This window comes from Seriola dumerili, unplaced genomic scaffold (genome assembly GCF_002260705.1).
Source record: "Seriola dumerili isolate Sdu_G_001 unplaced genomic scaffold, Sdu_1.0 BDQW01000161.1, whole genome shotgun sequence".
NCBI classification, from domain to species: Eukaryota; Metazoa; Chordata; class Actinopteri; order Carangiformes; family Carangidae; genus Seriola; species Seriola dumerili.
In genome coordinates this window covers 1,119,595-1,133,773 of record NW_019174416.1, presented here as the reverse complement: position 1 = coordinate 1,133,773, position 14,179 = coordinate 1,119,595, and the positions used below count along the sequence as shown (strand labels likewise).

The following is a 14,179-nucleotide window of genomic DNA, read 5'->3' as shown; positions in this document are numbered from 1 at the left end:
TTTTTAAGATACACCTTTGTTAGAGGATAGAAGGAAAGCCAAGAGTCAGAGCTTGTAAAACACTATGTACAACAATCTGGTTAGTGGAGAACAAGGCTTGTATAACATGAGTGGTGTCTCTCTGAGGATTTGTGAGCTCGCAGCTGAAAAATAAATAATCTAATAGGATTGTACTTTGAGACTAACTACATTAACTGAGAGGAAATAAAGAGCCCCTTAACAAAATTACAAATTAAACAGCATCTTTACATAAGGAATTACAGGCTCCATTAGATTACATCATGTACAAATTAATATTAAAGAATAGGCCTATCGGAGTTTTTCAATGGAGACATTTCTGACCCGGTTGGCAAACTGTGGTTTTCACAGCGTCATGTTTAGAGACAGTTCCAGACAAAGCTGATGTTTCTCTAAAAATTGTAGTATTATGGGATAAAAGTGTTGATGTGCCTGCTGCTGTGCAAACGCTGTGGCAGGAGAAAGCCTGCCATCTACTGGACAAAGATGAAGCCAAATCTGGCTCTTTATTCCTGGTATTTTGCCAGAGGGTGGAGATGAATCAGAGGACAGTCTCTCGCTCCGCCACAGTCAGGTGGCCTCTGATATCAGTGATGTTTCCATGCTGCATGCTGCTCTGCTGCACTCACAGCACATTTTATTTCAATCAAATTCATTTTTTTCCCAAGCTCAACATTTGATAGGGGGTTAAGAGTTTGCATGAGCTGACATGGACAAGGAGACCAGCTGGCACCGACCCAAATACCCAGTGGATGGTTTCTAATACACATCAGGGATTTTATGATCACAAATGACATAACAATCCAGGCTAATTGACATACCAGATCTTTTTTAATCAAAGAAGCTATGAAGACCATCTAAATTTATCAAAAGTTGAGCTTTCCACATATTCATGGTCTGTGAATGCCACTTGAAGCTTGCTTTTAAAAAGGAACATTCCAGGACTCAATAGGCCCATTTAAGAGATAAACGATAAAGGACATATCTGTTTCGCCAGCTGTGATGTCAGATCTTTTCTGTTCAGTACCATATCTCAGCGACTGCAGTCAAACAGATAGTATCTGACAATTTCCTAAATCTGGAGAGCATCACCTGACTGTCCACAGGCTAATATTGATGGCGTTTTAATCTCAGACAAATCACCTTCGCTGTTCTTAGACATACAGACATGAGATCAATCCCACTCTGCATGATACGTGAGCTGCTCTTCACTTGGTTATATTTTTCAGGCTGAAAATAACAAAACAAAAGGCCTCGGCGAACCAGGGATTGAAAACCTTAGGGTTTGAATGACCAACTACTCACAGAGGAAAAGTTATATTTTTCCATGGGGCAAAAATTTAACTTTCCCTCTTCTGTATTTGCATAAGAAGTTGCAAGTTGCTCTCTAAATGCAAATATGCGTCAACAATGAACTAAGTAAATTTCTACAAGCGCAAGAACCTTGAACTCCTCATTATTCTCCGCCTTGAAGTTCATTGAAAAGCAACATTGTTCCTTTAAGATTGCACTTGCAGTCATCGGCGGGTCTGTCCATTGTTGTAGGAACAGAAAGCGAGTTGAGATTGATATACGGGGGCCGAAGACAAGTTGCGCATATCATCAGCGGACCAGCTGCAGTGTAGGCAGCAGTGTAGCCAACAAGTCCTGAACGCATCCTTCCAGACATGGGTAAGAAACTCCTGCCAACTAAAATCTAACTGTATTAGCCTTTAGCAGATAGGATACTTCTTATTATCAAATCTGTATTTTATTTTATGTGATTGCACGCTGATAAGAATGGGACTGTGAGAGAGCATCAGAAGTTATTAAGCTTTTTTTTGTGTGTGTGTGTGTCAGTTTAGAGGTCGGCTACTCACCGGCTGATGCTCCACTGATATGATGAGATTTATTTCATGCTTGAGATGGCAGGGCTACATTCAGAGGAGCCCCTTCGCATTTGCTTTCGGTCGCAATCTTTCTCAATTTTTAAAGAGACGAACTTGGCCTGGGCTCTGCATTTTCGAGCAGAACTAGACCTGTATTTTCATTTGAGTCACAGTGGAGGGGATGGGGGGGGGGGGGTGCCTCGGTTCAGAGCCTTCAGCTGTTTGCTCAGGCTGGTGATGTCATTAATTAGTTAATTGGTACAAGGTGTATCTGAAGGCGCGACTGTATGATGCTCCAAAGCTCTGGATTATGAGCGCGCTGTTACTTGTGTACTTGTACTTGTGGTGACTATAATTCTTTGTGTGCATAGAGGTAACTATGTGTATTTGCCCTACTTTAATTATGTTCCTTTCTAATTTAACAATACTCAAAATAACTGTGTGCTTTTGGCTAAACTCCCTCTTCCATGCTATAGTGCTGTCTGAATGGCAGTGATCACAGTTTTGCCTCTCTCTCCCTGACACACAGACAGTCAACACTGCCATGTAGATGTGTTCAATTAAAGAGCTATCTATTTGCCCCTCCTGCCATCTGTGTTTACTGTAATGGTACCAACCACAGTCAGTGTACTTCCATTGTGCTTGTCTGTGTGGATGCACGCATGCAAGCGTGTAATGGCACACATGCACACAGTTGCATTGTTTGTTTATAGATTATCCCCCCCCCCCATACTCTCCCAGTGCAGACAGCCTCCGCACTATCTCCTTCTTGTTCCTGTGTCTAGCCCAGAAGGAAGTCCATGAGTGTGTGTGTGTCAGGCGTAGAGGTGCCTCTGGTCTTTGTTTGCTTGACATTGGTGGCCCTTGTACCCCCATGATGCTGTGGGACAAAGACTGTTGTCTCTCCAGTCACAAAAGCAGCCTCTCTCTCTTTCACTTTGTCTCTCCTCTCCGTCCTCCCCCTTTTTCTCACACTCTCCATGCTGGGTGGTGAATGGAGTCAGGGTGTGAGCTGGGGTCAGAGCAGACACATCCCCATGCCCTTTGCCCTTGGCATCCATTCAAGCAGCACATGACTATTAGGGAGAATGCAGAGCTTTACCAAGTGAACTAAACGTTACAGCTGCAGCTTGAGCCATAGTGATGAAGTAGCATAGTACAAAGTAGCAAATCTTCTTTAAATGGTTGGTTCAAACTTCACCTACCTCTAGTGTTATCTAGGTATGCAGATAGATTCAGCTTCAGATTTGAGGATATCCATCTCTGCAGATTTCTGCCATCACCCCTGTTCAATGGAATTTTGTAAGCTGTTCACACCATTAAAAAAACAACAGTGTTCTTGTTAATCCAACCTCATTGTACACTTTTGTTTGTGGGAGCTGCTTTCTACTAAAGAAACAGTCACAACAAAAGCTGTTGACAGTGTGTTCTGTGAATTATCCAGCATAACAAAGAAACTGCTTCTGGATAGAGAAGTTGTTGTTGAATATACTGTATCGATCCACTGAAAAATGAATGTCCAACAGTTTTGATAATCAATACATTATATTCGTTTAATGTCAAGCAAAAACTATTTCCAGGTTCCAGCTTGAGGATTTTCTTTTCTCTGTTTTATTTCATTGTAAACAAAATATCTTTGGGTTTTGGTCTGTTGGCCGCACAAAACAAGACTTCCGAAGATGTCATCTTGGGCTCAGAGTGTGAGACTGTGGTAGACATTTAATCACTTTTTGTGGAGATTATTAGACCAAAAAATAATAGCTTAATCAATGATGAAAATATTCTTTAGTAGCAACCCTAGTTTGGAGCAGCACAAACAAAATCCATTTCACATTCATTGTATTGGGATGGAGGCAAAAATCTCAGAGGGATGCTTCAAAAGCAAGGCATATGAAACCAAAGCTATCAGCATGGCCACCACCAGAGTTATCTTTACAGGAAAGGAGTGATATTCTGCTGTGCATCATTTGTACATTGGAGCAGAGTACTTCTGTGTTGTCCTTCATATAGCATTAGTGATAATAATGTGTCCTGACTTTAATGGTGCTTCGTCTCGACTCACAGGTTGCTATGACTGCTGTATGCGCTGTTTGGGTGGGGTGCCATACTGCTCCCTGGTCGCCACACTGCTGTGTTTCTCTGGCATTGCCCTCTTCTGTGGTTGTGGGCACCAGGCACTCACAGAGACAGAGAGACTCATCGAGACTTACTTTGCCCGTAACCTTCAGGACTACATCACCCTTGCCTACATGTAAGTAGTAAAATTTAGCTTTTCCATCATTAGAGTGACATCTTCTTAACCTCCCCATGGGATTTTTTTTTTGGTGTTGTAGTGTCTATTTTGAAGATCTGAATTCTCTGTAACCCTGAATTTTGACTGTTTTCTTTTCCCCTTTCCTCTCCCTCTCAGCATTCAATATTTCCAGTATGTCATCTATGGTTTGGCCTCCTTTTTCTTCCTGTACTGCATCGTGCTGTTGGCTGAGGGCTTCTACACCACCAGCGTTGCCAAGCAAACCTTTGGAGAGTTCAGGAGCACCATGTGTGGCCGCTGCCTCAGCTCCTCGGTGAGAGGGCCCAGAGTGGGACAAGTAAAGGGGATTGGAGAGATTGGATGGGATTAATACACATATCACTCCCTGGTGGGTGCTGAGCCGAAAATCTTAAGGCTGCTAAAAACCTTTGGGGACATGCAAAGATAAGCATACAGTGTGTGTTTGAGCGGTTGAGGGGGAAAAAAACTGAGTGGTTCAAAGAGGAGGAGAACAGAGAGTGAGATAGTAAAGTAAAGCTAATCAGAAAAAAGTAAATGTGGTCACCAAGTGAGTCACTGCTCATAAAAACACTCTCTTAGATTACTTATGTGCATCAGTTTATTATGATGATGCACCGTAATGTTTATTTGTATATTGCTAATGTGAATTGCTTTCTCCTTGTACAGTTTATAGTGTTGACATATGTACTGGCTGTGCTGTGGCTGTTGGTGTTTGCCTTCTCTGCCCTGCCTGTCTACTTCTTCTACAACATGGATGCCACCTGCCACACCATCGACGTACTGACTGAGACCCCGGCGAGTATCAACCAGCTGTGTGTAGATGCAAGACAATACGGTAACAAGAAACCCTTTTATGGCAGCCTAAGCTACTGCCCTCCCACATTCATTTTGTTTTATATATTCTATATGTCTTTTTGTTTACAAATCCCATGAAAAGACAAAAACCAACAATGAACTGATCCTTCTACCAAGTATTGCCTCTGTTGCCAAAGCCTGATAAAGCTTATTCCTAGCGCCTATAGACCTCCATTGTTGTCCATCAATGAGCCAGACAGTTGCACTGGGTGACACATTTCTTCATTACTATGAACATGGGTACTGTAGTTTTTGAGTAAGTCCCACATACACCCATCTGCTGGTATAAATACTCACTAGCTCATCGAATGTGTATTAATCCTCAGCTGAAAATAGTCCCCAACAAATGCTATTTACTCATGTTTTGGTAACGTTGGCGATTTACTACGGTGTTCAGCTTTTGTAGGACATTATTACTTTTTATTTTTATTTTAAATGAGAGCATGTATTTGTGACCTAATTTACATCTTCAGTGTGAACCAAAGGACTTAGAGGTAACAGCCACAGACAAGCTAGGGAAGTCTGAAAATTTTGGAAATGGAAAAATTATTATTATTATTATTATTATTATGGTCTGTTCATGGATTTGTAAACAGTGAGAAAAACAAAATATAGAGTAACACCTGCTTTATCCTTTACGCTTGATTTTAACAGGGCTCCTGCCATGGAATGCAGTGCCAGGGAAAGCCTGTGGTATGACTCTGTCCACTGTTTGCAAGACCAGAGAGGTAAACGCCTGGAAATAATTCAAACTCTGCAGTCATGTTCTACAACTGGCCTGACATGAAATGAAGTAGACATGCTATCACCACCAATGCAAATCTCTTCCCTTTCAGTATCGAATGACCTATGACCTCTACATTGCTGCCTTTGCCGGAGCGGGCATCACTCTCTTGGCTCTGGTGAGTGATTGTGCTTCAGCCGGAGCCAATTTGGCTGCGCTTCCACAGTGGGGTACAACAATAGTGTTATGGCTCATGTGACTTAGTGACGCTCAGAGTGTAGGCGGCGAGGCATCTCAGACCTCCATGACTGATGACTTTTGTACTATTGCTCTCTGTTCCTCTTTCTCAGCTGATACAAACATCATACTAATGCTGTAATGTCTGGTGGGTTTTTTTCCAGACAGGCAAATGGTGTACCCATTATACTCACATGCTCCACTCCATTACAGAGGCTGTTATACGGATGGTATCAGCTACCAAATTAATGCCATTAGGAGTTAATCATATTTTTTTTTTTTTTATTTGTAGTTTGGAGTTTTCTTCTCTTCACTTGTGTTCTGACACTTCCTGTCTCTGCTTCTCCTTCCATAGCTGACCTATACTGTGTCAACCACCTATAACTTTGCGGTTCTGCGGTATCTGGGGAGAAAGGGGATAGGTGCACGGTGTTAGGCTCACCAGCTTCCTGTCGGCTCTCTCACTACTTCACCACCAACACAGGGGTCTAAAGGGTCAACAACAATTCTCTCCTTCCACATCATCTGCACAGGACCACCACATGGACTTTTAAAAAACTTGTCTTTATATTTTTACTTTCCTTATTATAAGGATATTATTGTTTTGTATTTACTTTTTTTTTTTTTCTTGTTGTTTTTTTTTTGTCTGAAGTTTCTCTGCTGTGTTGTTCATTATTTTCAGTGCCACATCACCAACATATTTGTAAATTATTGTTTTTGTTGCTTGCTGAGGTTAGTGTCTAAAATTAATTTCTGCTTCCCATCACAGTCAAATAATAACACTCAACTAATCAATTAACATACGCAAGAAATAACCACCAATTGACAACACGTACAGCTATAATGCAGCTGTTACGGAGAGTAGGGATTATAGGTTACCATGGCTACCATCCCTCACATCTGGTTGCCATGGTGGCAGACAAGCACGCATTTGCAGTCTCACGCTGACCTCAGGACTTTTCTCACGGGCTGGAGAAAAGCCTCAACAATGGAGTCATGCCTGTTTTGAAAGCTAGCCAATAAGGATCCAGTTCTGGGGGCCACCTGCGCTACGAGTCTCTGCCAAGGGTTATATTACATGTCAAGGGAGAGGCTCCCCTGGACAAAGAGAGGGCTAGACCTCTCTAAGGCCACAATGCAGCTCTTCTAGGACGGCAACCACACACACACAACACATCCATATGCTGCTGCATGACCCCCACCTCCCCCCGAATAATGGAAACGATGGATTCAGAGTGAGGGAACTGAAGGAATTTTAGATGATCTTGACTAGTTTCTTTCTGACAAAGGGACTTACTTATTTAGATCTGATCTAGAATGGTCTGAAATTGTTTCTCATAATTTTGAGATGGAAAAAGCACTAGGTGCTAATTTATTGAGTAACCTCGTATTATTAGATGCAAAACACATTGTTGAGGTGTGACTCCCCCCTGCTGTTAATGCATGACTGAGGTTTTTTATAGAGATAGGACAGCTTTGTTTTGTCTCTAATTCTTTAGGAATTTTGTTGTAGTTATTGTATAATAATTCTTTTTACTTATTGTAGCTGTATTTACTAATTGTACTCTTTGGTATTACTAACAAAACCTATTGCAACATAATGAGTAGATTATTCTATTTGGTGGAAGCTTTACCCAGCTGTGAGTGGTGGACTTGTCAAGTGGCAGCTGGCTGTTTGATGATTATTTTTTGTGTTGGTATAATTTGATAATAAAAAGAGTATTCTTTGAAGTATTTGTGCAGAGTGCCTCTGAAAATATTTGTTTGAAGTCTGTGTGGAAGCAAAGAGTCTGGCGTAGTGTCATGGTGTTCAACTCGCGCTCCATCCTTGGCTTCCTGCCATATCTAGGGGCCAAGGTGTTTTGTAAGGTGTTTTGTATTCTCTCCTCTTGTGTCCACAGGTGCACTGTTCCCTGCACTTGGCTGTGAACCAGGTGTACCTGAGGAGGCTGAGGCACAGGGCGAAAGAGGAGAGGAGAGGCTATGACCTATATGGGAGGCTGCAGAGGGACAGAGGGGGGACGCTGTGCTCTCCGTACCCTGCATGCACTTCTGACATCTCCTGACAGTGCCTCCAGTTTTGCTGCATAAGCTTCTCTGCTATGAGCTGGTCATGAAAGTTATGTTGTTTTGTAAAGCGCTCCAGTTTGTTACAAGTTGGTAGTAATTAAGTTGATTCCCTTCATTTTTTTGGCATTAAAATATAGGCAATTGCATGTTATATCTTAAGTTGTAAAATGTTACAAATGCACTTTTTTTTTTTTACTGAGCGACACCAGCTCAGTATTTTGTGCTTACTTCCTATAATGTTCTGCATTTGACCAGTCTGAATATTTAGACAGTTAGAGATTTAAAAACATTTATTTTGAAAGGCAGACTGCCTCGGTCAGATTTCACAGTATGCAGAGCACGCTTGATATCCTTTTTAATGAAGGGAAAATAAATCTGCAGTGCATGCTTGATATTCTTTTTTAATGAAGTGGAAATAAACAGCGCTCACTGTCTCTTGGGTCCCACACATACTTGGTCAATCAATGACATTCAAGGTCTTGTGTGATGAAACTCAAACAAGGTGTGTATTGGGGGTAAAATCGGAAGACTTCGGTTTTACTCATGATCTTACAAAGAAGTGTTAATTTTAAAATTGCTGCTTATTACTGCAAATATTGGGGCTTTTGTTCCTGATGGTTAAGTGAGTGAAAGTGGAGAAAGGTGGAAAACTTCAGTTTTTTGTAAATTTGAGTGACCTATTTTAGTTTTAAAAATAGTTTAAAAAAACCTTTTGTTTTCAAACTTGAAAGTAATTTTGAAAGCCATGTACTTTCATGGATTTTCAAGGCATCAGCACAAAAACAGATGACATTGTGTCTCCATTTGGTATGTCGCATGTTTTATTTGTAGCCAAGCACTGGAGAGTATTCACCGCTTTGCCAGCATGTTGGCACAACCAGTCTTATCTTCCATAGTGCAAAAAGAGGAGACAGGGAAGTTGTCCATTAGATCAACACATAATCAAGATGAACAGTCTTAACTTTCACACAGCTTAAATCACACTCATGGGATGAGCACAGAGTGAAACAGACGTTCACTGTCATTTTTGTACATTATTATAAAATGAATGCCCTTTGCAATTTACATAAGCCATTAATATGGACAGCCCAAAGAAATTAGTTTTTACATTCATAAATATTACAGCAACATTAAAAAAAATACTGACATTACACTGGGTTGCAATGATATAAGACAGCAACATTAGAACAATATACTGTATGGTTATGCTACCAACTTGTAAATACCCACTCATTCCCGGGGATGTTAGATTTCAGGTAAACACTGTGGTAGGCTACATTATCTGGACAGGATTTTAACTGTAATGGTAAATACGGAGACAAGGTATTCTGCTTAATCCAGAAAGCATTAACACTGACAAATAATAAACTTTCAGCCCTCATTATTGCTTTGAATTAATGTAGGCTAACAGCTCCATTTTGTTGAAATGCCCGACTCTGTTCACAGCTGAGAGTGCCATTACTCAAACACATCTTATAAAACTTTTAACCATGATCACATAAACAAGCTAGTTATTATAGGCCTACATTAAAACAAAGAAACATGTAATAAAGTAAATATGACAGTACCTGATTGGATTGGTTTCACTTTCACAGAGAAACTCCTGTAATGTTCACCATTAATCTGCGTGCATACTGAAATATGATGCAATTTTTGACTTGAAAGGCAAATAATGCAATCTCAGGCTGAGAGACTACACTAGACCATTAACACAACAGAAAGCTGTATGAGAACATAGGGCCATAATGAGAACCATGGCGACTTTGTGCAGTGAGAAGATGAAAACATTTTATCTTATTTATGCAACAGGTTTGGTTTTTAGAGGACACACAATATAAATTATTGTTCAAGCAGCAACTAAAATACTGATAAGAATGAATTTAAACCATGTTAAACTCAGTTTGAAGCATTGAATATGAGGCATATTATTTTTTAAAAGCACACAGGCAAACAACACTGCCCTCTGGCCAACAGAAGTAAAAACCAAAGGGACAAATACAAGTGCACCTGTGGCAAGTAAACCGGTGTGTAGAAACACTGAAATAAAAGTAAAGTACCATCCAGATTTACACACGTAAACGTCAACAAGTTTTCAGAATACTCAGCTGTAGGTTTCATTCAATACTGTATGAATGGACAGGAGAGGTGATGCACACATTAGTGGTAACGGCATTATCCTTGTGCTCATGCTATTTCATATTCAGGTGAGACCTAGAGTGACAGACTGACAGCACACGTGTATGTAATGTATCAGTAAAGGACAGGAGACCTTCAGAATAGGCAAAGCTAAAAGATTGGAATGTTAAGGCCTGCCACGCAATCAACAAGGCAGACACATGATTACAAACATGCCATAATTATCAAAATTAATGTTAATAATTATAATAATTATAACCTCATCTACACATCAGAATTTTAATCAGCCCCTGATCAAACGCAGAAGCCTAAAGATCAGACAATAAAGTCTGTTAAAAAGATAAAAAGTCAAAGGTGGAAATGTGCTTCTCAGAAATATAAACAGCAGTTTATCAACAACAGCAGTATTATTTCTGAACTTTGAGAAACACTGAACCTTACATAATAAAACAGGCCCATGTACATAAATCACAGGAAATAAATATGATCTGATAATGCCTGGCTCGTGCACCTGATACCTTCGGCTACACAAAAGTGCAGTGGTAATGAATCTAATAATCAAATGAATAAGAGCACCACAATAGTCCGTACCCAATGCTTACAGTCAGAGCTGTAAAATTAAAGCTCACAATTCCCTTCGCATTGAAGACAAGTGAATCTTCCTTTTGAGAGCAGCAAATATTTATCATCCTCGTACCTTGAATCGTATTGGTCATTATACTGATGCCAGGAATTCTTAATCAAGCTCTCCAACAACTGCTAACACATCTAATTAAAAGAGAAGGCAATGTTGTATTCAGTCCTTCTAAAACCCTGGAAATAGGCTCATGGACAAAAAGTTGAGCAGTTACAAGACCAACTCCAAGTTGCTGTGCCAAAGAGTGTGCTCTTCAATAGAGGACTGGTGTATTCTCTCTTCCACTGTATTTATTTAAGTTTAAATTATTTTGATTAAAACCATAACTTTGAAAGCACTGTTTGATAAAACTCCTGCATAGGCAGACAAAGCTTAAGCCAGGTAAAAATATTTTGTGCAACTCTACTGAAAGCAGACAAAGTACAAAGGATGAGTGTGCCTGTTGCAGTGTGTCTGTACCTCGGTTGGAGCAATAATTCAACAATCTAAACACCAGATGAGTCCTTGACACCGCCCTCCTCAGAGCAGCTGTATCTTAACCATATCTTAAGGGGATACTGTTCTCAGTACCTTGTACCTACAGTATGTGTACCATAAACAATATCTGACTGCTTGAGGCAAGTTTCAGCCAGAAAGATTAAGACAAGGTGTATTCGCACCTGACCAATCAGCAGCAAGATGTGCGAGAGGTTTTGCGGTTGCCATGGAGATCAATAGTACTACTCAGTAGTGCATGGTCAATCTGGTCCTCAGCAGCCAGAACCTCTCTGACAGCTGCCTCAAATGCAGCTGTGACATTAGTGTCATCCTTAGCACTGGTCTCAAAATAAGGACAGCAGCCGTTCTCTTCACACCAGGCCCGTGCTTCGTCCTCCCCCACCTCCCTCTGCTCCATGTCTACCTTATTGCCAAGCACCACAAAAGGGAACCGTTCAGGGTCTTTAACGTCTGAGTAGTACATGAACTCCTTCTTCCAGCAGCCAAGGTTCTGGAAGCTCTGCAGGTCATTCACAGCAAATGTGAGCAGACAACAATCGGCGCCTCGGTAGAAGGGCGTGCGCAGGGACTTGAAGCGCTCCTGACCTGCCGTGTCCCAGATCTGAAGAGTCACCAGGCGCCCATCCACCTCCAGGTCCCGGTTGAGGAACTCCACACCAATAGTATGAAAGGACTGGGAGTCGAAACGGTCTGTGACATAGCGGTTCATCAAGGAGGACTTGCCCACTCCACCATCCCCCAGCAGGATCACCTTCAGTAGTAGGCTCTTCCCGCTCATCATGCGTCCTCCCACCCAGAAAGGCCTCCTCACTGGGTTACAGCCCCCCACACCAGGTGGCAGACCAGGGTGGATTTAACCTAGAGAGAGAAATAAAGGCAAAAACACATATTTACTGGACAATCAAAAGAGAAATGCAAATGGCCATTAGGCAAAATGCAATGAAAGATTCTGATTTCTCAGAAAAAAAACTCAGCACGCATCCACCCACCTAGGGTTTGACTTTTCTGATGATTCAGTGAAGATTACTCAGGGAAAAGACTGCTGTTCTAGCAACATTTCCATTCAACCTCAAATGAACCTTTTCAGCAACAAATGAAAGCCTTATGAGAGATGTGTAATGGTTGACTAGTTTCAGGACACAATGACAGGGGTGAATGACCAAGATGTCTGCCAAAGGTTTCTGGCTGAAGTAAGGACGCTAATTCTGGGCTAGACGACCACAGCCTTGTTGTTTACTACATGACACAGTAATTCTGACTCATGACTGTGTAGTACTATGCCTGGCTAAACTGAAATGAACAGGTGCCAGCCATAGAGTAGAGCATAAACATTGGCCTAAGACAACATTTGTTTGATGACTTATGTAACAGGTAATGTGTCTGAGTCCTACGCCACAAAAACAAGGGCGAGTCAGGATCAAACACCGACTCTAGAGACGACCATTGCACCTGCGCAGACCACAAACAACACACAGGCTGCCGGCTAAACTCTCTTTAAACTGCCTCGTCGAAGCTGTCTGTGAAACTGTGCACAGGGTACTTAAGGGCAGAAGTTAAACAGGAACCGAAACAGAAAACAGACTTCTAAATAAAAACGTTCATGCAACGGGCATGAAACTGTTCAACTGTGTAGCCGCTTAGCATGCCTCGCAGCCAACTAGCAAGCTATCCGGCTAGTCTGACGGCTTGTTGACATTCCAGCCAAGCCAGGCTAACCGTTAGCCTCAGTGCATATGCGACTAAAAACTATTTTAAAAAGCGTTGTAAGCAACAAAAAAACAAATGTTGCAGTGAGGTGATACATCTATACATGAATGCAGCCACTACAATCAGAACAAACAGGTATTTTCACTCACCCTGTTCCTGTTGTTGATGTTGCGTGGTCTGCCCTGCGCCCCTGCATCTGACTGAGATTGAGTGTCGTGACGTGCGCGCGCCCATCGACGAGCTGCATGTGCACACCGCTCAGGCAAACCCGGGTCTTAAAGTCCGACAAGTTCACCACCTTTCATGAATGATGACAACAAACTGAATGTTGTGTAAGTAAGTATACATTTAATCAAGTACTGTACTTAACTACAAATCTAGGTTACTTGTAGTTGAGTCTTTTCTTTTCATGATACTTTATACTTATACTTTTTCTTATACAAGTTCACTAAATTTCATGGTGAAATCACATTTATCTGACGGCTATACTTTATAAACTAAAATCTTTGTATAATAGAACCTATAATATATGATGGCAAGTCGATTAATCAATAGATTGATTGACAGAAAATTAACTGACCACTCTTTTGATAATAATTTAAGTCATTTTTTTCATGTAAAGATAACAAATATTTCATTGTTTCAGCTTCTCAACCTACTGCTTTTCCTTTAAATTATTTTAATAATTTTAAGGTTTGAACCAAAACTTTTCGCTAATCGAGAAAATAAAAGAGAAACTTTTCCCTCTAGCATTTGAAAACAGCCTTCTAGTGTCAGACAATGTACATTATTCTGCACAGTGAAGCTCAAACATCAAAGTTAGTATAGAAGCCCTTCAATATACTAATATGGACAGGGACTTTAAGTAAAATTTCTACCAGTGTTTAAAGCAGAGGGCAATACCTGTGAACTTTGCCCTTCAGAGTAAGACAGATTCAACAATAATAAAGGTACAAAGCTACGTTTGCCAAGCACAGACATAAAATTAAAAATTGTCAAGAATAAAAAACACTGTAAAGCTAAACGCTTATCTACAACAGGAATCATAATGACAAATCTTTTTTTGATGATTATTTTACATAACTTCCATTCATTATTTAATTATTACCAATTAGAAAAAGCAAATGAAAGAATGACATGGTAACGTTTTATTA

The 14,179-nt window shown here is 40.8% G+C and overlaps 2 protein-coding genes across 2 annotated transcripts; one reads left to right on the top strand and one right to left on the bottom strand.

Annotated features, from left to right (window-relative positions):
• Nucleotides 1-1,619: 1,619 nt before the first annotated feature.
• On the top strand, nt 1,620-6,601 carry LOC111226590 (myelin proteolipid protein-like). Its single transcript, XM_022751822.1, has 7 exons — nt 1,620-1,689; nt 3,951-4,137; nt 4,297-4,453; nt 4,828-4,996; nt 5,671-5,744; nt 5,853-5,918; nt 6,333-6,601. The coding sequence occupies exons 1-7, from the start codon at nt 1,686-1,688 to the stop codon at nt 6,411-6,413; spliced, it is 738 nt and encodes a 245-aa protein (XP_022607543.1). The 5' UTR covers nt 1,620-1,685; the 3' UTR covers nt 6,414-6,601.
• A 2,247-nt stretch (nt 6,602-8,848) lies between these two features.
• On the bottom strand, nt 8,849-13,226 carry LOC111226729 (ras-related protein Rab-9B-like). Its single transcript, XM_022752024.1, has 2 exons — nt 13,175-13,226; nt 8,849-12,176 (listed from the first exon to the last, which is right to left on the bottom strand). Exon 2 carries the CDS (start codon nt 12,097-12,099, stop codon nt 11,488-11,490), a length of 612 nt encoding a protein of 203 aa, XP_022607745.1. The 5' UTR covers nt 12,100-12,176; nt 13,175-13,226; the 3' UTR covers nt 8,849-11,487.
• Between the last annotated feature and the right edge of the window lie 953 nt (nt 13,227-14,179).

Bases quoted from the DNA above. Each gene is read 5' to 3' on its own strand.
- LOC111226729 (XM_022752024.1), bottom strand. From the start codon at position 12,099: ATGATGAGCGGGAAGAGCCTACTACTGAAGGTGATCCTGCTGGGGGAT.
- LOC111226590 (XM_022751822.1), top strand. The intron at 5,745-5,852 runs GTAAACGCCTGG...CTTCCCTTTCAG, and splicing joins CTGTTTGCAAGACCAGAGAG to TATCGAATGACCTATGACCT. The intron at 5,919-6,332 runs GTGAGTGATTGT...CTCCTTCCATAG, and splicing joins GCATCACTCTCTTGGCTCTG to CTGACCTATACTGTGTCAAC.